Genomic DNA, 26,362 nt, shown 5'->3' with positions numbered 1-26,362 from the left:
TGACATAAAGTTCTGCAAATTGCTCAGGGAGCTCATTGTCTCAGTGTGATGTATTCGTCAGTAACTCTCTATCTGTTATATTCTTTAAAACATAATTTGTGTAAAAGTACTTTTGGGAAATAATTACTTCAGTGTTCTCCAGGCCCTTTCTTACAAGCTCCCTTTCGTGCATGGAGTTCATAATTATTAATGCCTAGTTATCTGTTTCACTCTTGGTTACATCAGCATTTTCCTAGTTGCATATGATGATTATATGAATATATTTTCATGCACTGAGTGTTCAAAACTGTTATGTATACCCCCATAATCCAAGAGTAGACCTAATAGTGGTTCAGTGAGACCAGGAGTCAGCTGTCATTGGATCTAAGGGGGGTATTTCTACTGACACCAGGGGGAGCTGGGTCTGGCCTTGGACCAGTCTTGTAACTCACCTTGGGTAGGAAAAAATTCAAAGTACTGATATCATAAAGTTGATGGTGGTTGCCAAACCTTTCATTTGGGATTTAAAAAATAATGATAAAATAATAATAAAAAATAAAGCTGAGTGCAAATAGCATCGATTACATGCTTGCTGACTTCACAAATTATTTAAGAACTAATTGGTCAGAACAGACCAGCTGTACCAAGTTAGTCCTAGAAGGGTTTGTCAGCCAACTCGCTCTTTCTGCTTTCGTGTTTCAGGTGAATCTCTGTAGCTCTTACTTGTTGCTGAGACGGGCGGTGGTTGCTTGTCTGCGTCAGCTCGTGCAGAGAGAAGCTGCCGAGGTGTCCGAATACGCTGTTGCTTTAGTCAAAGAGAGCCGAGAAGATTTTACTCCAGGTAACGTGGGAATTTTGAGATCTGCCACATTGCTAGGGGTTTCTAAACATGCTCTACTACTGGTACGAAAATCAATTTGGCGGGTTTTTTTCTTTTTTTCTTTTTTCTTTTTTTTTTTTTTGGCTTTTGCTCAAAAAAAATATTTTTCTATATGATGCCCAATTTGGAAGTATCAAAACTTTTTAAAAACATTTTTACTATACATAGTATAGTACTATACGTAGCATACGTAGTAAGAGTCACTAAATCAGAAAATTGAGATGTAGTTCTAGAGTAACCCAAGCCTATTTAGCCACTGTCTATTATGGTTACTCCTTCATAGTCCTGGATTTTACATTGTAGGTTCGTAATTAATTTTATTTTGGTGCATAAATTTCCTCTTAAATTAAAAATCTGTCCTTTGATGGAAGGTGCACAGAACTTGCTAAAGAAAGTTTCTGTTGACCTCTCTGGAGACCTGGCCAAGGGGAGAGGCCCTGAGGTGGGGCCCTGGCGTTTTCAACCTCCTGAAGTTGTGGAGGGAGTTTGCTTGGTTTTGGCTGTGAGGCCCGAGTCTATTTGCTGGTTCATCCTTGTGTCTCCTCTTTTGAGATGATGGTGGTAACATCTGATTTCGCATTGAATTTCAGTTCAAAATCATTCAGAATTTTTCAGAGAAGATGGATTTTCAACTTTCTGTAAAAATGGTGACTTTTAAATTGTTAGGCAAAGAAAAATTGTTCATCTTTCATTTAAGAGGTTATTTCTGTGTCTCTGTTTCTATGCTGTGTGGGAGAATCATTTCAACTTCCCTTTCAAGTTTAACAATCTGTTAATCCCTTAACAGATTGTTTCAGAATTACCTTACAAGTCAGTGAACCCTTTCTGGGGGCTCAGGTGCTGTGGCATTGATGGTGTTATAAAATTCAGAGTAGGATTCTTTGGATTCTTTTGCTGTAGTGAAGATGCCTTCCTGTTGGCTCTTCAAAAATTAAAAGCTTGTCTACCCAGATGCTTTAGACATGACATTAAAGCAATTAATTAATTTTATTGGTTCAGAAGTAGTGCAGGGCTCTGTCCTTCTTGTTAACAAGATACAGTGTGCATAGTGTTTAATGGGAGTCTCTGCAGTGTTCAGTGCAGGTTTGTGTTGTCCGAGTCTCAATTCACAGGCTTTGTTCTTAGCAGATGTCAACATCAGAGAGATAGGCCTGGAAGGAGCATTGCTGGGCTTGCTGGACAAAGAAYTGGATCCAAGATTGTGCCAAGATATCAAAGAGACTCTGACTCATATGCTGACTTCCATGGCGGTTGAAAAGCTCTCCTTTTGGCTGAAGCTGTGTAAAGATGTTCTTGCTGCATCAGCTGGTAAGTGCTAGAGACGCGACTTGAATGCACTGAAAGTAAGGCCAGCAAAAGCACAGTGAGGCAGACTTCTTTCTTGAATGTTAGGGATCTACGAAGTCTATCACGTTTGCATCTTGACCCATTAGTAACTAACTTTCTTCAGAAAAAGGGCGACTTCTTTCTCTTTTGAAGGCTGTTTCCTTATTGCGTTTTTTTTTTTTTTGTTTGTTTTTCTTTTTGTTTAAAAGAAACCCTTTTTCTGTTCATATTCTAGTAGATTTGAAGGCCTTATGTTAGCCTATTTGCATATCAAAAATCAAAATGCAAGTTRGATTAGAGCTTGTTACTCCTGCATGAGTGCCAACAAGAAAAGTACCCAGATCCTCTCTGCTGTTGATAGGAAAGATTCAGACCTGTTATATCATAATGAATCTTCTGAGCAGGTGGAAATAATTACTGTGGTGAATGTTGTGAGGTTTTTTGACTTGCTTAGCAGGAGGAAAATGTTTTGAAAAGCTAATATCTTCTGTTGTATCATACTTGTATCATACTCTATCATATAGACAGGATATGTTCTTGTTTTGTTTGTTTCTTCACTCTTTCATTGCATTCTTTCTTCTCCATTTATTTTCATGGTGTTGATCTTGTTTTTCCAGCAAGTAGTATCTAAGAAATGCGGATGGTGTAAGTTACATTTTATGTTTAATTCTGGCAGTGTTTTCAAGATGCAAAAACTGAAGAGAGTAATAGTGAGTTGAAGTCCCGAGAGCACTTCAAAGATTGTTTCCTATGAGTCCTTCTACAGTTTCTTAGTCACAGTATGTATATATATGTGTATATATATAAATAAATATATATGTTTCTTCATTTTTCCTCGTATAGATTTCAATACAGTAGCTTCAGTGGATACTACTCAAGAAGAGGAGACTGCTAAAGCAGACGATGCCTCAGTATTAACCTTGGCAAGTGATGAAAGGTCCCACCCTTTCAGTAATCCACGCTGGTCTACAAGAGTTTTTGCTGCCGAGTGTGTTTGTAAGATTATCAGCCAATGTGAGAATGCAGACAGTGCTCATTTTGACATAACTTTGGCTCAGGAAAGAAAACAACGTGATTCAAGAGGTATGGGTAAGACTTTGAAAGAAAGTCACAGAATACAAAGTTGCTTAAAATAAATGTTGTCATCTTAATGAAACTTCTTCATAAATTTACTTCTTTGCAACCACTGAAATAAATGTTCTGATTAGAAGTGTGTATTTATTAAGATGTAGAGCYGTTTTAATTAGCCAAAATATTGGCATAATAGTGCAGCACTTGCACTCACTTTCCTGGGTGTATGCATATGCATGAGAGCTGTTGTTTCTGCRTAAGCATCGGCAATCAAGAGTGATTGCTGGCACCTGCCTACAGCAACACAGCATCTGGACATTTGACAAAAGCTCTTTTTTTTTGCCTCTCCATAATTTGCATAATTACCAGTAGAAACACAGTGCCACTTTTCACTACCTCCGTGTCTGTGTTTGTCTGCTTCCTACCTAAAGGTATTTGTGCTGTTTTTCTTAATGTTTTGCRCTCAAAGGGAAAGATGCCCACATCAGCTGGTATAGGAGGTACAAGAGAGATCATTGTGTGTGTATACTGCCTGCAGGGAAACTTCCTTCCCCTGAAGGGGAAATCTTTCAAAACCTAGAATACTTATTTTGAGAGTGTTGGGAGTAATAATATAAAATAAATTATGATATCTATTTCCAATTTAACAAAACATTTTTTTTATTTCTCTGTTTTTCTTCAGATGACTTCTTGGTGTTGCATTTAGCTGACTTGATACGTATGGCTTTTATGGCTGCCACCGACCACAGCGATCAGCTTCGTCTTTCTGGACTGCAAACGTTGCTAATTGTTGTTCGGAAATTTGCAGCTGTCCCAGAACCTGAGTTTCCAGGACATGTAATTCTGGAGCAGTATCAAGCCAATGTAAGCACCACTGCTAATAAGTTGGAAAAATGTGAAGTGACAGTTACTTGCTAAGAGAAATTGGGTTTTTTTGCAGTAGCCTGTGCTGTTGTTGGGTTCTAGCTAGTTGTTGCTGTAACTGGTACTGATTACTTTCAATTTTAACTTGCTTAGAAGGCATTTTTTCAGGCAGTYAATTTTAGAACCAAAGTTTTTGAAGGCTGAGCATTTTTTCCCACTTCCTTATTTGAATATGGCTAAGAGAAAACAGAGCATGGTGGCTTTTTTTCTAGAAAGCATTGATTTCAGRGTGTGGGAGTATTGTAAAAATGCTTAGGAATAACAGACACTTCAAACTCTGCTTAGTAATAAGTAGCTTTTGCACACACAGTTATCACACATATTGAATAATGTTCTTGTAGATACTGACAGTCTCAGTGAAGATGGTGCCATCGCACTGGACATTCAATACATAGAATAAATGCCCATAGACAGAAAATAAAAAATACGTTGAATTTTCATCCCAAAGAGTGTCAGAGCTAAGTCTGAGTTTTCAGATATCATTTAAAGCAGTAAAGGAGCCTTTAGCAAAAATAGCCTTTAGGCATGAGAGCAGCTGAAATGCTGGACAAATGCTCAGTGGGGTTAGGTGTTCTGTGCTGGATRAAAGGGAACTTTCTTCTTCCCTTCTCTCACTTTGCCAAGTTGACCAACCTCAGCCATTTGTTTCCAGAAAGCTCTGTTCTTGAGGAAATGTCACTCGTTAGGTAGTTTGTAAGCCCTTTGTGGTTTTGAGTCCTACTCATTAAATCAACATTTCAGGCAAGAAGAGGTTTCTGTTTCAGTGTGCAGAACGAATAGAAATTCCTTTGAGGACTCCTCTCAAAGATAACCAAATCTTCTGTCTAAACAAAAGAAAACAATCTCACCAAACCAGCCTGACAAAACTGAAAAGGAAGATCTATGCCTAATAAAGTAAAACTGCTACATAGTCTGYTTGTGGTAAATAACTCATTATTATCTTGAATGATTTATAACTTTTCTTTAGGTTGGAGCAGCACTTAGGCCTGCATTTGCCCCAGAAACGCCCCCTGATGTCACAGCAAAAGCCTGTCAGGCAAGTGTTGAAAGTCGCTATTCCCAAGTCATTGACTTTTTTTTTTTTTCTTATTATGTCATATGAAATAATCATCAAGTCCTAAGTCGTTAATGCACACAACATGATGTCAAACATATTGCCTGCATTGGATAACATCTCAGCTTTCACGTACCTGAAAATCTTTTGAGAAACTTTGTAGCAGTTGATACTTCAGTGGTTAAAGATTTATGACACCTCTCTAAAGATTTGGGCTTTCATCACCCAGCACATACTGAACTGAATAATGCCATTTAACACTGGTTATAATCTGAGATATATTGAGTATATATTAGTAGAAATGAAATGTCCTTTATATCATTTGATAGTTGGAGAAAGAAGTAACCACTTGTTTTTTGGCTATTGTTTCTAACTAATCCTGTTTTTTGACACTAGGTGTGCAGTGCCTGGATAGCAAGTGGGGTAGTAAGTGACCTTAGTGACCTTCGAAGGGTTCACCAGTTGCTGGTGTCCTCTTTGGTCAAAGCACAGGCTGGAAAAGAAGCACAGAGTCAACAGTATAACGAAAGCACCTCAACTATGGAGATCCTGGCCGTGCTTAAGGCTTGGGCAGAGGTTAGTGTAATGCTCTGTAAAAAATAGTTTTGATATTTTTTAGGTGTGTGAGAACCTTTCAGATCAAGTATTTTCAGGAAATATGCTCCATTCAGTAGTTGCTTGTGCTTTCCTTTCCTTTGATTTCCCAAGTACTGCGTGAATACGATTCCTGCCTACATTAAACAATCAATGTAATAAATGAGATGGCTTGTGATCTTGAAAATGGCACAGCTGGTTCAATTGTTTACACTATAGTATAAATTGGGAAGGTATAGAGAGTTACAGAGATGTTCCACTGAACCTGCCCATTTCAAGTGTTCATCATGTATTGTCATTGTTTATTGGCATTGGCAGCTCACATGGATGCATGTTTTAATATGTGCAAATGCAAGGTTAAATATTAAGAATTAGCAGTGTAATACCTAGATGAAGTGTGATCCTGATTCCTGGACTTAAATTCTTACGTATTTCATGTTTCCAGCATTTGACGTGTTACACACCTAAGGGGTTTGTTTTTTCTTAAGCAACATTAGTTTGGGAGAGTGAGCCTTGGTCAGGTTGCATGCAGGTGGAATAATAAAGGAATAGAGTAAAAATTACTGAGATAACAAAAAATAGTATGTGTAAAGAACACTTTGTTAATATAACGCCATCTCAGTCTATGATATCCAAATTAGTGTCATTCTCACATTACACAAGGGTTTTCTTTGGACCTGCTACTTCTGTAAAACTTTAACCAGGAAATGGCTCCCTTGAATGCAGACTGAGGAATACGGTGAGACTTTGGACTGTGGTCATGAGTGTGATCGTCGCTATGTTTAAATTTCCTCAATATATTGAACTAAGTGTCTGTTGTCTTGGTCTCTTCCCAGTATCCCTGTTTGAAGCAGCTGATAATGAAACAACCCTTTCCCTTACCCCTTCCCTTTATCAGAGAGTCCTATTTTAGTCCAGACTGGAATAAAAGTAATGTTTTTGCAGTATTAAAAAGAAAGATGTAAATAAGATGACCTCAGTAATTCACAGGTATAACATGAATGATATCTTTGGAAAAGTAATAGTGGAACCGTTGATTAAAGGACTTGATGAAGAAAGAACTATAGATTTATGCAATGACAGGTTTGCATACGCTTGAAGAAAATAGATCTCATCAAACTAGCTTCCAGGAGTACATGCAGTGCTTGTCAAATGCTTGGGTTTGAGTGAGATCACTTGATCACTTTTCATAAAGTATGAAAAAAAGATTGAAATTGGTCTCAAGAAGTTCCATCAGGCATCTCATAGTTCTCAGATTGCAGTGTTAAAGATTGAAAGGTATGTACCTGTCAGATTTGATCTTAACACTAGAGAGTTTAACATTTTCAACAGTGACCTGAGAAATGACACAGAAATCCCTGCTGCAGGAAAGGGAGACTAACAGAGCAAACTTCAGCCTTGCTGAACTGCTCCCCTGTGTCTCCTCTATAGTTGAGGAGGGAAGAGCTTCTCTCCAAGGGTGTTGCTCAGAAGCAAAACCAAGCTGTTGGTCTGAAGCCTTCCCTAACCTCTTTTTCAATTAACTAGAGAGGCATTTAGCGAAATTAGCCTTCTCAGGCTTAAGTTAACCTTTTGATGGTAGCACTCAAGGTCTAAAATGATGCAAGATTGTCCTTTTCATCATTTGCTGTTAGCAGAGAGTAATAACAGACATTTGAGAAGCTGGTCACAATTGTGATGTGTAATTTCACTGAAACGAGCCTAAGGAATGATTTTTACAGTGGTTTCATGATTGCAGGTCTATTAGAATCATCAGGAACATTATTACAGGTATATTATTAGCTAATAGGTTGTTTAGCTCCATTGATTAAAACTATAGTAGGGCTTGATGGTTGGAAGCTGAAACTTGACAAGCAATACATACTTTTTTCTAAGAGCGAGGAAATTAACTGGAGCTACATAAAAGATATTTAGCTTTTTTTTTTTTTTTTTTTTTCTCCTCTCCATACTCCTGCATTGAGATTAGATGGGAGGGAATTCTTTTCTAAGTGCTTGTTTAGCACCTGCCTATTTGACATAGGAATTAATTCCAGGAAATTTAGCACAGACCTGCTAAACAAGCAGCTGCGCTTGCGATCACGATAGCTTTCCAAGTGTTTCCAGAGTTTGTGAATCCTTCTCTCTTTCTTTTACCTCTAAATATTTAAACAGGTTTACATAGTTGCAGTTGAAAAACAGAAAAATCTAAGCGATGCACACAATCACTCTTTGAAAACTGCCAACTCTGCAGAAGAAAGCTACCGAGAGACAGCGTCTTCGGTCAGTGGGCTCCTAGAACTGGTTCAGGCAGACCTGGGAACCCTGAGCAAGCTCTGGCTTGCGGCACTCCAGGATTTTGCTCTCTTAACTTTGCCTTCAGAATATGCATCTCAATTACCTGCTGAAGGTAGGAAGACAAATAAATTGTATTTTCATGGATCACTTGCAAATACTTGTCATAATATCCAAGCTGACTTGAGGATGTAAATTATACAGTGAATAGGGCACATACTTGTGTACCTGTCAAAAGATAATGACTGCTTTTGAGAACAGTTTTCACTGGTAGGAAAACACTGTTTGGTAATTTTTTTTTTTTTGTTTTAGATTTCTATGGCTTAAAAAGGACGAGATAATTGTATTGTATTCTGTCCAAATAAAGTGTCCTCTCTATCCTGAATTTTTGATTTTGTATGCTTTTTAGAAAAGGACATAAAATACAGTAAACATCATTCCAATAAGAAGATGAATCTCAGCTATCTAAGAGTGAGAAATTATTGTCATTGAAAATAAATCACGCCCTTGAAACTGTAAATTCTTCTCCTGTAGGTGGTACATTTTATACAGCAGAGACAATCGAAAGTGCCAGACCTCATTACTACAACTCCTGGGCACTAATACTTTATGCTGCAGCATTATGGCTTACCAGCACGGGTTTTATCGTTGCTGATCCAGATGAAGGAGTAACAAACCTTTCCAGACCTGTCACCCCAACTACAATGTGTCAAGATTCTTCTTCCAGACCCTTGGTGAAATCTCCTGAGGATGTTAATACCGACAGGTTTCATCTGATTCTGGGTTAGTGAGCACGTAATTTCTCTAAATGTTGTAAGGCAAAAAGTCATTTTAATAGTTATAGGTTTTACCTGTTGGTAAAGAAATATTTAATTCTCCATGCCTGACTGCATTGTTGAATATTGAATCTCTTTGAAAAGCATATAGTCAGAAGAATTTTAAATCCTAATGACAAAATTGTGTGTTTTCCCAACTGGACTTTTTAAAAAAAAAGAAAAAAAAATGCAGTGTAAGCTGAGTCTCAATTCACTGCTTTGCCCATGAACACGCATCTTCAGGCTTAGGCATAGATCTGATTTTGGTTGTAGCCCTGCAGTTGCAGAGCGCTTCACAGAAGTTACACTGTTTCACATAAAACTCTGTTCGAGCTCCTTAACTGCTACTTTGATCTCTCTTTTGTATCCTTGTTTTGTTCTTGAAATTAATTTATATGACCCAGATACATATGACTCTTCTTTTGAATCACAGAAATGTCTTCTCTTGTATACAAGCCAGCTTCCCTTTTTAACTCTGTTGCTTTCAATGCAAAGTGGGCTTTTAAGACAGAACAAACTTATTCGCCCTCCTTGTCCTACTTTGTTAGTGCCTTAAGTTTTATGTACTTTACCAAGGACACAGTCTTTATTCTTTATTCCATTTCTGAAGTTGTTCCTCTTGTTCATTTTTCACTTTATACAGAGAAACCTGAAGGACTTTAAAAAGAGACACCTTTTTTTGGTAGTGCAACAGTATTTTAATGTAGATTGATTAGTGTCTCAAGTCATTCCACACTGTGAAACTGTATCCTTATAACTAGAATGAGAATATGCTTCACAGAACATGGAGTTTCTCTTCAGCACCAAAGAAGATAATTTAGAGTGCTGAAACCTCGGAAAGAAGCAATTGTTTTTACTTGATCTAGGATTTGCAAGCATTGGGTTTCTGTAGTATATTTTTAGTTGGTAGTCCAGTTATGGTAAGCATATGGTTAGCTGCAATCTTTTGAATTTTTGCCAAGTGAGATGCTAAGTCTCAGCCTGTGTCTCTGAGCTATTTCTACTTTCTCTGTCATTTCACTCTATTACAGAAATCAGTATGGTTAGGCAGGTATTTTGCTATACAGTTGTTATGAATTGCCACCTATTTTTTGGGGCCTGGGGCTCACTGTTTTGCTCTGAAGTTGCTTGTGGAGTTTGTTTGTTTTGTTTTTATTATTTGTTTGTTTTTTGGTAATAGGTGGTTATAATCATTTCTTACACTGCCTAAAAGCAGAAGTCCTTTCATTGTTGTGTTGGAAATAGAGCTTTTGCTCCAAATGTTCACAGTAGGAGATCAATTGACTGGTGCAAATAAAGTTCACATTATTTTCATGTCTGTTCACATGACAACTTATGAAACTACTTTTTAAATGTTTAAGATGATTTTTTTTCTGACATTTACAGGAATTAGCGTGGAATTTCTTTGCTCCCCTCGGTCAGATGCAGCAATGGAGAACATTGTGGCCTGCTTACATGCTCTACAAGCACTCTTTGATGTTCCGTGGCCAAGGTCTAAAATAGGTGCTGATCAGGTAACAGTAATGAAAACCCCAAGCAGAAGTCCAGGGATTTGGGAAGAGGCTTTCTGTCTCTTAAAGCCCTCAAAGCCCAYGAGGGTTATTTATCCCTTGCTGCCTTATGGCAGTGGACAAAGCCAATCTTCCCCAAATCACCTTTTCCATTCAGTGACTAAACAGCATGCTGCTGTGATAGAGCAAGTGAGTGTGAGTTTTTGGTTGGTAATGAGTATAGTATCTGATGATCAGTTTCTTTGCATCAAAAACAGTCCTGTTTATTACAGAGGAAAATTATGTGGTCTGTTCATGGCACAGAAAGGTTGTCTTAAGTACATTCCATTTTGTTTTCAGTTTGTCCTCAGTATAATCTTTGCTTACTTGTAGCATGTGTGCTTTATGCCTGCTGCGTATCAAAAGAAAAAAACTTTATGTGTATCTGCTGATATTTATGATTTTTAGGCAGAATTGACTTACAACTCTGGAAATTTGTTTGAAAAGGAAACTTAAGTATATATAAATGAAAACAGTTATGCAGAAAAGTCTTAGTCTTCTAAGAAGTCTGAAGTTTTCTATTTTCCAATTCCTCATTTAAAACAAGCAATTACTTGAGTTTTAGAATCATATTTCATATGCAGAGCTGTCTTATTTTTCTTCATTCTATCAATCAGAATTCATATGTTATGCAGTATGTATTATGTACATACCTGTATTTAAATAATGTCAGTTTCAATAATGTTTAAGTTTCACTAATTTGTTAGTTCCAGTAATGTTTCGGTTTCATTAGTCAAACTACATTTAGTGGAATATCTACATTACATTTTTATTTTCTTTTTGTTCCTATGGTTAAAATTCAATAGTTTAAAAAATTTAATATCATGAGGAAAAAAATGTTGTCGACACAACCTCTTCTCTTCAAAAGCTTCTAAGAGTTATTCAGAAAATTCAGGAACAGAAAATTTGGTATTCAAATTGAGTCTTCAGTGCTTGTGAAAGCTCACTGCCTTTGTGTAAAAATAAATAGGATTCCTTAGCTTTCAAAATTAGATGAAGGGAAGAGTGACAGCAAATATATGTATATATATTTWAACTTAATATTCTACCAGATACAAGCAATATAAAAGTTGTTTTGTAGCATTGAGTACTCRCTTATCTGAAAATGAAAAATTCAGTAAATATGTAAAAAGTGAGGGGATCCTTAATAATTCTAAGTTTCTCCTGGGTAAATATCTGCCATGTGATACCATGTTCCAGTACGCTAAAGTATCCATTTCTATCAGTATGTTCTCTTTTTTGAAGAGTTAGGCAGAAAGGGCTCTTTTCCTTACTTTGAGCCTTTGACGTCGTTAGGAGAAGACAGCATTAAGGAATAATTTTACTCTGGACGCTGTCCCTGCTGTTCAGCGGAGGAGCACGCGGTGACTTATGTGCTTTAGCCAGGCCCAGACTTGCAGAGGGAGGAGGSAACGGGAGCACAGCGCAGAACCTGGGTTGCTGGTGGAGGGTAGGGAGGCCGGGGAGGTTGTTCAGGAAGGACTGGTCATCTCGATACCTGGGAGCCAGGCCAGGGCACAATTCCAGAACACAGAGGTGGCAATTCCAGGGAATGTGTCRTTAGTCATGGTTCAAGGGCTGGCGATTCAGTCAGTGGCACCAGATTCAGTGACGAGGAGATCACGGGGGACCTCGTCCAGGACAGGGTTGTTGGTTGCAAGGGAAGCTGCTTTAGGGACAGGCCGGGGTAGAACTGGAGTTTAAGACAGTGACCGTAAACGCAAGAGAACTGCAGTGCCRTGTTGTCAGCACTCCTCAACCTGACGTATGGGAAAGGACGAGAGCCGTTAGGAAAAGCTCTATTACATAAAGCGGCGAGGAGAAGGCAAATGCATGTTCTTGATATTTTTTTTTCTCTCCATCCCTTTTTCTTTTTGAGAAGATTCTACTTTTTTTTTGGTTTCATAAATTAGTTGTTGCTTTCTTTTTGTAGAGATTTGAGGAATATCTCCTGTTTCTAGGAGCTAAAGTATCTATGGAAAACACACTTGTGATTGTATCAACAGTACTGTGCTCCTTAGTGAGACTGAATCATAGTGTTGGTTTTAATGAAGGTTAATTGTTGGGCTGTGAATGCCTGTTTCTAAAAATTTTGCATCCCAAGGGGTTATATTAAGCATTTTTCTTACTGTAGGAGCTGGGTGTAGAGCTGTTGAATGTTTTGCATCGCCTGATACTGACCAGAGAATCGCCTGACATTCAGCTTGCTGCCCTTGAAGTGGTTCGACTCATTCTTTTTGCAGCTCAGGAACATGTGAAAGAAAAACGCAGAAGTGCAGAAGGTACAATCATGTACAAGGGGCTAAATGCATCTTACTAGGGGTAAAGACAATTCTCTCTTGGAAAAGGGCAATTTGAAAGCGATATTCAGAAGTGTTTCTTAACCTGAGTGTTTCACAGCTCGGCACTAATTGTGGTTTATGTATTTTCCAGGTGTCTGGCTTAAGAAATTGGGGCGATATTATAGATAGCCCATGGTTTTGGAGGTGGCTGGAGGGGATGAACAGAGGAGAAAGTGAAGACAGGAAAGCTGAGGAAACTGCAGTGGGAAGAATCACAGGGAAAAGAAGGGAGAAATCCTAGGGGGGAAAAAAGAAGGGGGGATTAATATCAGTAGTGCAAAAAAAAGAGTGTTAGCACCCATAGTTGTTGCACAGCAGGCTCTACTAATTCCTCTAAAAAAATTGCAGGGTGTGTGTGGAAATAATCTTTACAGCAGGAGGAGTTATATTAGCATGGTACCTCATAAGTTTTAATTCTAAAGCAATTGCAAACACTGCATAGTTTGCCCATTCAGAAGGATGGGTGTCCCCGTAGGAGTTAGGAACACTCTGTGTTTGTGTGTGTGCCCTGTGTATATTTGTCAAGATGATYGTTTGATGGTGAAACAGTTCTATGATGAAAACTTTTTGGAAGCAAAATACAGTTTTCTGATTTCTGTCATGTTTCATCTTTTTTTGTTGTAGTTGATGATGGTGCTGCAGAAAAGGAAACCTTGCCAGAATTTGGAGAAGGCAAAGATACAGGAGGACTGGTGCCTGGGAAATCATTAGTCTTTGCAACACTGGAGTTGTGTGTTTGTATTCTCGTCAGACAGCTTCCCCAGCTCAACCCTAAATTAACTTGTAGCCCTGCAGTTCAATCTGGAAAACATCAGTTATTGTCAGAGGATGGAAGCAGACTGGTAGCAGCAGCATTAGTTATCCTCTCTGATGTCCCTGCGATCTGTTCTCCTGAAGGTATGCAGTTTTATCACAAGGAAAGAGGAAAAGTTTAAAAAAAAAAAAAAAAAAAAATGGGGCTCATCTGAACTCCTTGTTATTAACTCATTTTCTCAGCTGGAGGAATCTGACCAAGTTTGTTGATTTGCCTGTGACAATTTTCCCTTCTAATTACTTTTGTTACTGTCAGGTTATAAAACAAATCATTGAAGCAATTGAAAGTAGTTTTTGTTTTCCTCCCACACACAATTAACARATTAATTTTGTACTGGCAAGTATTCTAAACAGTATACAGTATCTGCTTGAATCTGCTATCTGGGAATTTATAAGGCAGTCATCAATTGAAATCAGAAGGCAAAGGTGTCATGTAGGTTTTACTGAAAGGCAACATTTGAAATGTTTTAAAGGGTTGATTTGTCAATTATTTGACTTTTATGTCTTTGACAGGCATCGTTTTGATGCGCTCCAAATTCTGTTAAGGGTTTTGATGCTGCTGTTTAGAGTTTTTTTGTTTTTTTTTTCTTTGTTTTTATTTTTAATATATTCGTGTGAATGATCCTTCAGTATTTATATATATACACTATAGAGCTTTTCTGTCTTACTCCTCTTTTTCCTCCTTAAGTATCTATTTTTTTTCTTCTCTCTTCTCTTGCTGTCATTGCAGGATGATTCTATGATTTCTTTTTTTCCATCTGTAGACCATTATATATTGGTTCAAAGCAGAAGGAATCAGGCACAGCATCATTTGGTTCTGAGGGCAGCTCTCTTGTAAGAAAAATGATCTGTGAGGTTTTGTCCTCCCTGTAGTACTTGTCTTCAACAGTTCCAGTTATTCCACAAACAACATCTCTTAGGATCAGAACAGATGCAACGTTTACACTAGAGAACCTAAGCGTTAGGTAACTGAAATGAACATCTGCTGTCTAGTCAGTTGGTAAGGAAGCATCTCCAAAGGCAACTCAGGTGATCAAAGGCAAGAGATATGCCTATGTGCAGATATTGCTTTTAGAGAATTGCCTCTTTTTTCCTTTAGTAGGAAACTGAAATTATAGTCCTGTGAATAGGTCTTATTTCAGGCACCTGTCATGATGCTTACACATAATAAAATTTATTAATAAATGATATTCTTGAACTCTGTTTCCTACTAGATTCAAGCAGTCAGTTTTTAGATATTTGAGTGTTTAAATTAGAAGATAATGATTCTGAGGTTCAGGAGAGATTTACACATAGGTCAGAGGTCCAYTATTAACAGATCTCTAAAGAATATAGTACAAATATATTAAATCTCAAACATAAGCATTTTGCTGAATAAGGAAGGACTTTGTGCTTTGCTGAATCAAAATTTGAGTTGAAAGAAAGCTATAAGTATGCAGAATTTTAGATTGTCTCCAACATGAGCTGTACTCCTATTGTGCCCAAAGACATGGGAATATGCAAAACTGCTTTTCCTTCTTGTTCCTGGGATTATTATAGACAGTACCTTGTTCTGGCATCTCAGCTGCCAGATGTTCAGGGACAGATGAAGGCTTCTTAAATAGACTGAGGGATCACCCGCCTGTCTTCCTAGGTCTCCTCTTTTCCMAAATGTTTGTTTGACATTGCTGCTATAATCCTGGGTATGCCTTATACCTGGCTGCCTTCTGAGAGCCTCCTGGTAGCCTTGCTAAATTCTTTAGTGATTTCCTGGAGCAATGAGATCCTTACCTAAATACACATCATGCTGGAGAAGTATTTCTTCTTACTGGTTTTGAAATTGCTACCTGTTAATTTTCTTCATGATCTTGTTTTCCCTGCAGAACATGCTCAGATGCTCATAATTTGTTTTCCACCGTTCGGTAGTTTGTATGCTTTAATGATTTCTCAACTCTTAATGCTTCTCGGTGCTTCTTGTCTTGATGTCTCTCTCTGAATCTCAAGTAAATATGCACTTTCAGTAATACAACCTGCAAGGCAAAGATGCATTTGCTTTTTAGTATAAAAGAGGAAAAGTTTAACATCACTTAAGCAGTCTGGCTGCAAGTTTGGTGTTGTAAGTCACGTGATATTTGAAGCTTTTTTTCCAAGTTACTAGTGTATATGTTCCCACTAATAATTAAAATGATAAATGATGAATAAAAGAGAGAACCTCAAGAAAAACACTTCAATTTTTTTAATGTCAAAGGTGCCTGGATGTTTTCACTTGTGTGATGCCCATTTGCTTGTTTTTCAGGCAGCGTTTCCGTCCTTCCTACTCTCTTGTACCTGATAATCGGCGTGCTGAAGGAAACGGCGGTGCGGGCGCGCGGCGCCCACCTCGCTCTGCCCGCGGCCGCCGCGCTGCAGGCCCTCAAGGCGCTCCTGGCTTCGCCCATGGCTCGGGCCGAGAAGAGTCGGGCTGCTTGGACGCAGCTTCTGCGCAGCGCTCTGGTCACCGTGCTCGACTGCTGGGACCGAAGTAAGCCCTGATTTCACTGTGCCTCTGTTCAGAAAACCCAACRCTATTGGGTTGAAAGGTTGTGGGTTTAGGGCAATTCCATGCAAACCTAAAAGGCTAATATTTCAGGTGCAGAAAAATTAGCTAAATGCTTAATTAAAGAGATCTTGATGTCTGCAGAAGAAATACATTCTATTCCTTGGTCCAAACATAGTAGTATTCAGCACAACTGTGGTTGCTTTGTCCGCAATCTATATGCTAGCTGTAGTAGGAAACAGTCTCTTCATCATTCGCAGCACAAATGAAGATTTTTATAGTTCTTTCATGGATGATGCTTCCTTGTAATTTGTTTGCTAACAGCTGGTTTGAAGATGTAGTTCTATGACAACTGAAAATATGGATTGTGAGACCATTTTCTAAAGCTTTCCAGTGAAACAATATGGTTTTGAAGGGCGCTTAAAGAAAAAATAATTATCTGGATCTGCTGCAAAATTCAACAAAATGCAGAATTACAGTATCATCCCCAAGATAATTCATGCAGTTGTTTTTTGTCCTTGGCTATTAAGTGGGTTCTAAAATCACATTCAGCTCTCTGTTTAGTTCACACACTAGCATTTCATTCCTCAACTCTCCCTTTTCAATTTCCGAAAAGGTATCTCTTCCCTGCAATAACCCTACCAAACAGAATTATATGGTTTAAGTAGCTTTCTTTCATGTGTATAGGAAAATTTAATTTAAGAGATCTTCCAGGTTAATGAAATTTAGCTCGAGTTCAGGATAATGATGCAGAAATGCACCAGCGTGTATGCATGTACGTGTGAGTATGCTGTATTAAATGATATTTGGTTTTTGAAAGTAATTGATATTTTATGTGACTAAGAAATGCTAAAGCATCTTTTAAAAAGTGTTAATCCACATAAAGTTCCAAGTCTCAAATCAGTAAAATCTTTTTCTTTAAAGCATTCTGTATGCATGAAAGCATAGCCTTTCTTATAATTATTTTGTATATATCTTTATCTACTTGGGACATATTGTARTGTGTATTAATTCTGAGAGGACCAAGTCCCTTTGGCAGTCTTACGTTTTATGTTGTTTGGTTATAACAGCTCTCTGCCAACCCCAGTTAAACATTGATCATGTCAGCCTGGCTGTAAGAGTAACAGTCTGTCTTAACCACCGTGTCTTCTTTAGAGTAGTAAGCTTAAACTGCCGCAAAAAAGAATTGTCTTGGCCAAGCACCTTCTTTGGCTTCAAGCAGGGAAGCCTGGMTCTTTAGATATCAGTAGCTATAGAKAGAGATACTTTATTTTTTTCATCATGGTATATTTAGTTGATTCAAAACTAAAATATTTTTTCAAGTTTAATCTCTTCTTCTAAGAGGGAATAGAAGAGCGATGGAGTGGTACTTTTCCCTAAGTTGCTTTTCCTTAAGGCCATCTGGGAGCATTGTCTAAAGCAATTACCAATGTGAAGCTCTGTAATCACAAMTATAAATTAGGGATTTCTTAGAATATGTGGCAAGCTTCCTACCTCCTGGATTTCCCCGAAYGTGCCTGCCACGTCTTGTGCAAGCTGCTTTCCTGGCCAGCAGGGCCCTGCTGCACGCGGAGCGTTCAGGCTGCTGTCCTGCACAACACGCACTTGTCCCTCAATTCGGCCAGCTGCTCTGTCTACATTTTCCTTCTGTGACCCACATCTAATGTGAATGCCTCGTGTTCTTCTTTCACCTCCCTCAGGTGTAACTGCTTTTAAAAAGTGTGCTGTGTATTGGTCATATTTGTCTTGAACTTTGCTTTCAATAAAATGAAAGCAAGTAGTTTCTTCCTGTATGATTTGTATTGCCTTTATGATTTCTTTCACTTAAGCTCTAAATTCTGGTTTGTTACTGGAGCATTGTTATTGCAAACTGAAAAACGATAACCTCAATCATATCAAAATAACTCATGCTCTTAATACAAATTTTATATAGTTGCCAAAATCGAGTGTTGTACAGTGCATGGGCATGCCAGTATGTGAAAAGGGGGGTTTGCCGAGACCAAGGCCTTTCCCTTTGCCCCCTTTGTGAGAGCTGGCTGTGTAGCTGTACTGTCGCTGCCGAGCTAACCGCCGCGCGCTCTGTCGGCAGCAGAGGGGCAGCCCCTCGACGAGGGCAGCCTGCTCGCGGCGCTCACCCTCTTCGGCGTCTCGGCCAGCCCCGACGTGGCCGCCGCCGAGGGCCTGCAGAAGCGCTGCGTGGACAAGTTCAAAGCGGCTCTGGACTCCAAAGACCCTGTGGTAAGTGCTAGTCCCACCGCAAGAATATTTCTTTGAACAGCGTGATAAATGTGTGTGAGCTCGTTCTCTGTTCAGTTGTTTCTTTGGCCCTATGTGTTGAGCACACTTAACGCTGTCCCGTATAGATCTGCTCTGTTTAAAGTGCAGTTTAAACAATCCGGCAGGAACATACTCACCAGTGATATTTTTTCAGGCACTTGTTTCGTTTTATCTGTTCATTTTATCTTCCAAAAATAGATGCTATTTATTTGCTTAGAAGTCCCTAAGCTGCAGGAACTGCTTCTCTGGGAGCCGGGGAACATGTTGAGGAAGTAGCACCGCGTAACTTCTTCCTTGGGCATCCTCTGCTGGATCCTGCTGCACACCCTATAGGACTGGATTAATGTTTGTTATAACCTGACATTTTTATGTAGTAGCTTTAGGCTGTAGTACCAAAGGTTGTATGTTGTTATTCTTCACCTAAAAGAATTGCGTACCAGAAAGCAACCAAGCAAACGGCAACAACAACAAACTATGTTTATTCTTACAGTAAATGAAACACTGTTTACAGAGGTTGGAACTTGTTCAAAGTCCAACTCTGSAAATAACATGCAGTAGATTTTGTACTTTACTGATATGAAAATTCACTGGAAACTTTTTTTTTGCATCTTCTCTCAATACATTCATGCAGTGTCAAAGGAAAAAAGTTACTTTTAACTTGATAAATTATGTGTAAAAATACATTTTTACAAAAAAAAAAAAAAGAATGGTATTATAAATGTTGGTTTCCACTGACAGGAAACACAAAATGCCAAATATGACTGCAAGAAAATGATAGTAGCATACATGATGCATTTGCAAATGTTATGTGAGTGTTTAAAGTATCTGCCTTTCGGAAATCCTGCAGGCACTTAACKCTCACCTTCCAATGACACACATAAGCTGCTTAAGTCACTTGAGGCATTTTAAAACTCTGCTTATCGTGTGACAGAGGCACGAATTGCATCTTAAGCACAGTCAAGTTTRTTTTCATAGMTTTATTTTTCAAAACAGTGTTAAGATATAATCTTCACACAAAGAAGACTTTTTTTTTTAGTTAACTGGAACATCTAGGAAGATGTAGGACTCAGTGGAAAGAAATAAATAAGAAGTATGATCTCATTTCTGTAAATATCTTGATTACTAGTTATAATTTGTTAGTAGCCTGTGACCTGATGARCTTTCAAGTTGAGGCACATTTTTCCCCCTCTAAAATTTTAGCGGACAAGCTGTGACTTTTAAAACACTCTGACTTTTATTTTGGTGTGCAACTCTTAGTAACTGCAAATTTGATTTTCCTTTTAGGTCCAGCATAAATGCTACCAGCTGCTGCACTCCATCTTTCAGCATCCAAACAAAGCTGTGTCATATCCTTATATTCATTCTTTAGCATCATCCATTGTGGGCAAATTGCAGGAAGCAGAAAAAGCAAAGCCTGAGAATGCTGCCGAACTTCAGGTGGTTCAGGAGGGCATCAAGCTGATGATCACTCTCACGGCTGCAGCTGAGGAAGAGCACCGTAAGTACTCGCCTCACTAGTACTGACAGTGTGAGACATGCTGCAACTTGCCACAGGTAATCCGTGAAAAAAATCCCCCTGGGAAATCCAGTCCTRAGCAATAAATAGCTAACAAAACAAAACATAACAAAGTAATAAAACTGTGCTTTTACTGTATAGTTCAAATAACTCTGAAGATTGCTACTTTATACTTTGTGTTAAATGTTAATTTGGTTCATGAGAGGTAATTACTTGTAGCTAGTACTTGAAGCTGCTTTTGAAAAGCCTTTTTTTTTTTTTTTTTGAACATTTATAGGCGCTCATTTGGTGGCCTGCCTTCTGCCCATCCTTATTTCCTTTCTTCTGGATGAAAATGCCCTAGCATCTGCTACAAACTCAGCAAAATACCTACATGAGTTTGCTTTGCAAAATCTGATGCAGATCGGTCCACAGTACTCAGTGGTCTTCAAAAAACTAATAGCCTCCTCTCCAACTATGAAAGCCAGGCTGGAATCTGCTGTAAAGGGCAATCAGGAAAGCATCAAAGTGAAGACTGCTAAACATGGGAAGAATCCTGGGAAAAGTTCAAGCATCCAGCTGAAGACCAACTTTCTTTGAAGTCTCATACTGTCATTTTATGCACTTTGATATTGACAGCAAAAAAATGTCCCTTTTCATTTCTAATCAGAGTAGGAAAAGTTGATCTTGCATATAGTTGAGTTTGCATTGAGTCACCTTGGAAGTTTTGAGGAGAAATCCAATCTCTGGATAACTTGTTGGTGACTTCCAAACATCTTTAAATACTGTATATAAAATTTATCAGAGGTTATCTAATCTGTATTTTTGGATTATTTTGTATTAAAATACCAGGAATACATGCCTATATTAAAAACAACACAAAACAAAAAAAACCCTATAATAATGGTAGATAAATTTTAGGAGCAGCCCATACTTGTTCATTAAGTAAAATTTTTTTTTGTTTTAAATCAGTGTATATCAAAATAAGTTAGTCTGGGCTTTGAATTTAACTGGGATATAAATTTACTTGCAGGCTGTAATCTATCCTGATTAATAATGTAACATTCTGCATTAAGTAAATTGTAAGATTGTAAGCCTTACTATCAATTACTATTGATCTCAAAAAAAAAAAATCAGCTCAGTAAATATAATATTGATAGCTTTAATTCCAGTAGCTTTTTGAGCTGGCCACAATTCCCAGATGCTGTGAGATGCAACTCGGTGGCGCTCCTTCCGCGAGGCCCGGGAGAGCTTTCCGTGGTGGGAGCGCTGGGCACGCGGAGCGGGTGCCTGGCTTGGGCCTGCTGCTTGGCCTAGTCTCACCTTGCAGGATACTCASTTGTGTTAACCCTGTGTTACGCTAGCCGGGCAATTGAAGCTCACATATCTTGTCCAAGATGGGAGAGCAATTTTAATATACTGTGCCTCTGATTCAGACGTCTGTTATATCTGGATGTATGTTCCCTGATCTTTAGATGATCGGTTATATATACATGTAAGTCTCTCTAATATACATATCTCTACAACAAGAGAAGGCAATATTTGAAGTCAGCTTGTCTTGTGTTAAATGAAGTGCAACAAACTCATATTAAGGAGTATTAAATTATCACTTTTTATCAAGGAACATTTTAATATAGAAAAATAATAAAAATGCAATGGCTATGAAGTATTTTCTACATATAGTGTATTGACTTCTTTCTTAATACCAGTGTTACCTAAGCCGAACACTGTCAAACTGAGGATAGTATTTCTTTGTTCTTTGCTGTAACTTAATTAGGTGAGGGAGGAAAAAAAAAATGAAGAAATAATTAAAAAAAAAAAAAAAGGTATTAGCAGAACTGAGAAACACACTGTGACTCAGGAAGTGTGATGTACTGTATTTTATTATAAGTTTTGTATATAAATATAATTGTAAATTGTACAGAATTAACCATCTGACCAAAGTTCTAACAATTCATTTTTCTAATTTGCATAAATAAAGCTAATTTTCTTCACTTAAGGTTTGTTTTAGCTGTTTTCCGCAATAGCAGGGGAGTTCTAAGGACATCTGTAAGGGAAGGGCTGCCCCAAGGAAACTCCTAAGGAATGCGGGATCTGGGTGTGATGCACCCAGCGCTGTGACTCAGCAGTGGATTCCCTGTTCCATAAAGCACAAGAGGAGAAGTAAGTATCAAGGAGATAGGCTTTTTATATGTAAATGCCTGTTCTGTGCCAAATGCGGTGTAGCGTAAGCATGGAAGATGGCCGAGGGGCCTTCCATCTTTCCCTGGAGAAGCCAAAGCTGCTCCTTGCACCCTTCTACAGCAGCCAGCAGAAATCAGTTCTTGTTGGCTGTGTCAAACTGGAGTTTCCCCATCTTTGCCAAAGAGTGATCTCAATCTCATCAGTCCTTTCTCCACCCATTACTTTCCCCCCCACAGTTGTTTGTTGTACTGTGTATGCTCTTTAAGAGAAGAGGTTATCTAGGACATTTTTGGAAAACAGAAAGCTTCAAATTTTTAAATAAAACAAGTATCATGTTACTATGAAATTGGTTAAAAATGTTGCTGAGAAAGTTAGCTGCTACAGTAGGTAGTGCATGTAATCATTCATGTAATTTTATAAGAACAGCGTTCATCTTTTTCCACTTTTTTTTAATGTTGATTTGATCAAGTTATATTATCTTACTTTGCTCGAAAGCATTTCAGAAACATGTTTGTGTTGCATGAGCAGCAAGTAAAGCTCCTCCAGGCCCGCAGTCAAAGCTATAAAAGCCCTGGATTTCTCCAAGAATTTCACTGCAGTGGGCAGTATCTAACTGAACCACACTGAGAGGCACCACACTCAGCGATTTCCTGGCACTGCTCTTCATCAAGCCTTGCAGCCACGGGAGGAAAAGGCTCCTTTTCAACAGATCTGTGTATTCTAAATAGAAACAAAAAAGAAGATTCTGCAAATAGAGAACCATTGCTAATTCCTAATGTCTGAAAATTAGGTCATATGCATGGCCTTAATTCATTAGGATAATTTATCCACATAGCCAGTAAAAATACCTTTGTGCTGATTTTGTGCTTTGTTATTTACTTAAAACCACAAGCTCCATCATGCAAGTATAAATGAATCTGTTACAGGAAGGATCTTGTTTCCTTTATAAGAAGAATTTAGTTATAGGGTATCAGGTATCTTTGGTGCAGTTATGTTTGTTTAACAAACAAACAAAAAACTTGGATAAATGACCTTTTTTTTCCTGAGGAAATAAGTAGGGGCACCAAGTGGCGTTGGTTTCCATGCCCTGCTCCGTGCCGGGTGCTGGCTGCAGGCAGCTTGTGTCTGGCTTCCACCCCTSTGCCCCGGAGCCTCCCTGTTACCGCTGCTGCTTCCCGTGCCCCAGGCCTCCTCGCTGAGTGTATTTCGCACGTGAATAACAGTTTCACCAAATTCTTCTTCCCAGTAGAGCATGGGCCCTGTGTGCAGTTTTATTTTACACGATGCTCCCATGGTTTCTTCAAAACGTTTGATGCTTTTTTGCAACACAAGGCCCTGGCTACGTCTAACCGTACCCAGAGAGAGGGGTGCCTCACAGGAGGTTGTGTTTAACTGCTATGCAGAAACAGTTTGCAGGCAGCCTTTGTTTACTGAAACAGAACAGCGTTACACACTCGGACTGCAGCGACCTTTAACTGCATCTGGAGTCTGTAGCGCTCCATCTGAATAAGCAGCATTTATTTTGACTAGAGGACTCAACCTGGCACCTTCTCGGGGTAGCAGTCGCCTTCAGACTGAGGGGAGCTCCCGCCAAGCAATGCAGGTAACACCAGAAAAGAGGATTAACAAATGTGCAGGAAGCACATTTTATTTATAACATTACTAATATTTATGACATTTTATTTATAACATAGAACATTTTATTTATAGAAGTCGGTTACTTGTAATTTCTCAAGGGATGTTTTTCCAGAACTGCCCCAGCCTTGCAATTGCAGCAAGGTGGATCTAGGCTGAGCACTCGGCTCTGCAACTCATCCAAAGCACCAGCAGTGCTGCCCAGCAGGGATGGGGCAGCTCCCTCAATGGAATTGCCATCCAGTTTCAAACTGAGTGCAGCTGGACATACTTGTGGCAATAACTAGGTATGAAAAGTCACTGTGAATGGTGAAATTAAGCCAGCCAGAATCTCTTCTCAAACTTCATCCCTRGTCCTGGTGTTAGGTACAGACTTGCTTGGATAAGCATATTTTCAGCTTCCTGAAATAGAAGTCTGCTTGATTAGTAGAAGAGGTTTCTCCTCTAAAAACAAAACTGATTCTTAACTGATTTAGCAGTAGTCTAAATCTGGCAATRCCTCTTTAAATTAGAGGTATTTCAATTACTAATAAAATAACTAAATTTATTTTAAAAAACATGTAAATATATACTAATGAACTTATGCTTTCTTCCAGGGGAAAATTTGGTCAGCAATGCTTCAAGTAAAGCAAAAAAGTAAGGAGCAAATAACACTATTTGTTCAGTCTTTGGCAAAAGATGGAGCAGGGCGGTTTGTGGGGACTGTTGCTTGTTTGTTTGTTCTTTGTCCTGCTTCTGTGCTCAGCAGTGTCAGGAAGAGCTGCTCTCTCTGCCTCTGCTCAGAGGCCTCCATTCGGTGGCTTCCACAGACAMTGCTTTTTACAGGACTAAATCGTACAGCCTGATTATGCACTTGGCCAAGTACAGTTTATCTTAAAGCATAGAAATAATGAGAATAACTGTTGAATTACAACCTCTGACCTTTAAAAATAGCCAATAAAATAAAGTTAGGCAGCTGAGTCTTAAAAGACAGATGAAGATTTGACTGCATCTCTCTGTCCTTAATAATGTTCTCAGCTCTTGCTGCAGATATTTTTCACCCAGGACTGCAACTCAGTGAGCTAATGCCTATAACAAACAGCTCTTTTTACATATTCTGGCCAAGCTATTTAATGACAGCTGGATATAGCTGCAAGGATAGAAAGAAAACAAATGAAGGAAACATGTTTTAGCAGGTATTACACCTCTTACCTGCATCTTGTATATTTTTAGTGTTTAATATTGAAATACAGAGTAAAGATGCATTTAATGTGCTGTTGTCCTTGTAAAACAATACTGAAGATGCCACTGCTGTGCCCACAGCCTCTCTGCAATGTTGGGTAGTGCTCCCTCTGTTTTTGAGGGGCAGTTGATTTTTTTTTTCTTCAGATGTGCTCTGGAGAATAAATTATTTATTACATACAACAATGAAAGGGGAAGTGACTTCTAAATATAGCAGAAGTAGAGCTGAAGATTCCTCTGAGAAACAGGTCAAAGCACAAGCAGGCTTCCAAAACTTGTCTGGCTCTGGTAGCTTAGCCCAAGCTCATTTACCTTGCAACTGAACAGAAAGGTTGCCCCATGGTCCTGCTCCCACTTCTATAGTCTCAATCACCTGACATGCAGATTTGGAGTCTAGTGTTGAATGTGGCATCTGCTCCCTTCATCGGTGCTTGTACTCGAGCTGCTTAACAGCAGCCCTCGCAGGAGAATGCAGGTTGTGAGGATGAGGACTGGGTTCAGCTGGACCCTTTTCTTTATCTGTATTATTTACATGTGCCAATTTGACCAGGAAAATGCACAGAAACACCTGGTATTTATATATGCAAAGAGGTTTGCAAATGAAAACAGTCTCTTGGTGGAAATTGCTGTTAAGAAGCTGAAACGGTGATGAAAAAGATTCATAAAATTATATTTTAAGCTACTGTATCTCATGAACTGCAATTGCTCATCCTAAAACTGCAAAAATAAATTTTGAAGTTCATATATTAAAACCCCTGTATATTCTCTCTCCAACAATGACATGCAAAGCGGATAAAGATTCCTTTTTGCTACCACTGTGAAATATTGTAAGTTTTTATTTTAACCCTCTCTGGAAAAGATTTTGATTATAGGATTCCTGTCAGCATTTTCTCTACCTTGTGTCTTTTTATCCTTTCCTGCCAAAAAAAAAAGAGAAGGTTTTGTACGAGACATTTGTTTTCAGTAAAAGTACAAGTCTCAGAGGTTCTGGAAACAATTCTGATTTATACCTAAAAATATAAATACTCTGTAATTGGAAAATACAAGCTATCATTATGAAGGCAAATGCTGTTAACCTCATCCCTTCTTGTGGGAGGTTCATGGTGAACACCAGAAGAAAACCACCACAGATGCATGCGTGTTTTATGGGAAACACAGATACAAGAATAACTGGTTCAAGTTGTTGCTACCAAGTTTATTTGAAGTTGAGTTAGAGGAGTAAAAGCATCTGCTTATAAGGAAAAATCTGATTTTCCTTTACGACCATACATCAAATGAGCATGAGAAGGGAGAAAGSGATGGAAAGAGAAGAATGGCATTAAAGGAGATAAATGCAAGGGAACGTCTAACGACATCTCACTTTCTACGTTCCAGGAACAAACAAACATGCTTATCCTGGTTTTATTTACTACCATG

General features: G+C 38.6%; 1 protein-coding gene across 1 annotated transcript in view; it reads left to right on the top strand.

Annotated features, from left to right (window-relative positions):
• The window catches only part of HEATR5A (HEAT repeat containing 5A), a 50,751-nt gene extending 29,801 nt beyond the window's left edge, over nucleotides 1-20,950 (top strand). The window contains exons 21-35 of the mRNA XM_026051752.1: nucleotides 682-820; nucleotides 1,988-2,167; nucleotides 3,029-3,268; nucleotides 3,939-4,120; nucleotides 5,148-5,216; nucleotides 5,631-5,810; nucleotides 7,980-8,214; nucleotides 8,634-8,882; nucleotides 10,301-10,428; nucleotides 12,599-12,746; nucleotides 13,431-13,703; nucleotides 15,895-16,119; nucleotides 18,224-18,372; nucleotides 19,696-19,909; nucleotides 20,205-20,950. Of these exons, the coding sequence (XP_025907537.1) occupies nucleotides 682-820; nucleotides 1,988-2,167; nucleotides 3,029-3,268; nucleotides 3,939-4,120; nucleotides 5,148-5,216; nucleotides 5,631-5,810; nucleotides 7,980-8,214; nucleotides 8,634-8,882; nucleotides 10,301-10,428; nucleotides 12,599-12,746; nucleotides 13,431-13,703; nucleotides 15,895-16,119; nucleotides 18,224-18,372; nucleotides 19,696-19,909; nucleotides 20,205-20,506 (2,913 nt within the window). The 3' untranslated portion in view covers nucleotides 20,507-20,950. The remainder of the gene's footprint in view (nucleotides 1-681; nucleotides 821-1,987; nucleotides 2,168-3,028; nucleotides 3,269-3,938; nucleotides 4,121-5,147; nucleotides 5,217-5,630; nucleotides 5,811-7,979; nucleotides 8,215-8,633; nucleotides 8,883-10,300; nucleotides 10,429-12,598; nucleotides 12,747-13,430; nucleotides 13,704-15,894; nucleotides 16,120-18,223; nucleotides 18,373-19,695; nucleotides 19,910-20,204) is intronic.
• The last annotated feature ends 5,412 nt before the right edge of the window (nucleotides 20,951-26,362 follow it).

Source organism: Nothoprocta perdicaria, unplaced genomic scaffold (genome assembly GCF_003342845.1).
Source record: "Nothoprocta perdicaria isolate Ctin4 unplaced genomic scaffold, notPer1 scaffold_8, whole genome shotgun sequence".
Classification (NCBI taxonomy): Eukaryota; Metazoa; Chordata; class Aves; order Tinamiformes; family Tinamidae; genus Nothoprocta; species Nothoprocta perdicaria.
The sequence above is the reverse complement of the archived record's forward strand: the minus strand, read 5'-3'. Positions and strand labels throughout refer to the sequence as shown.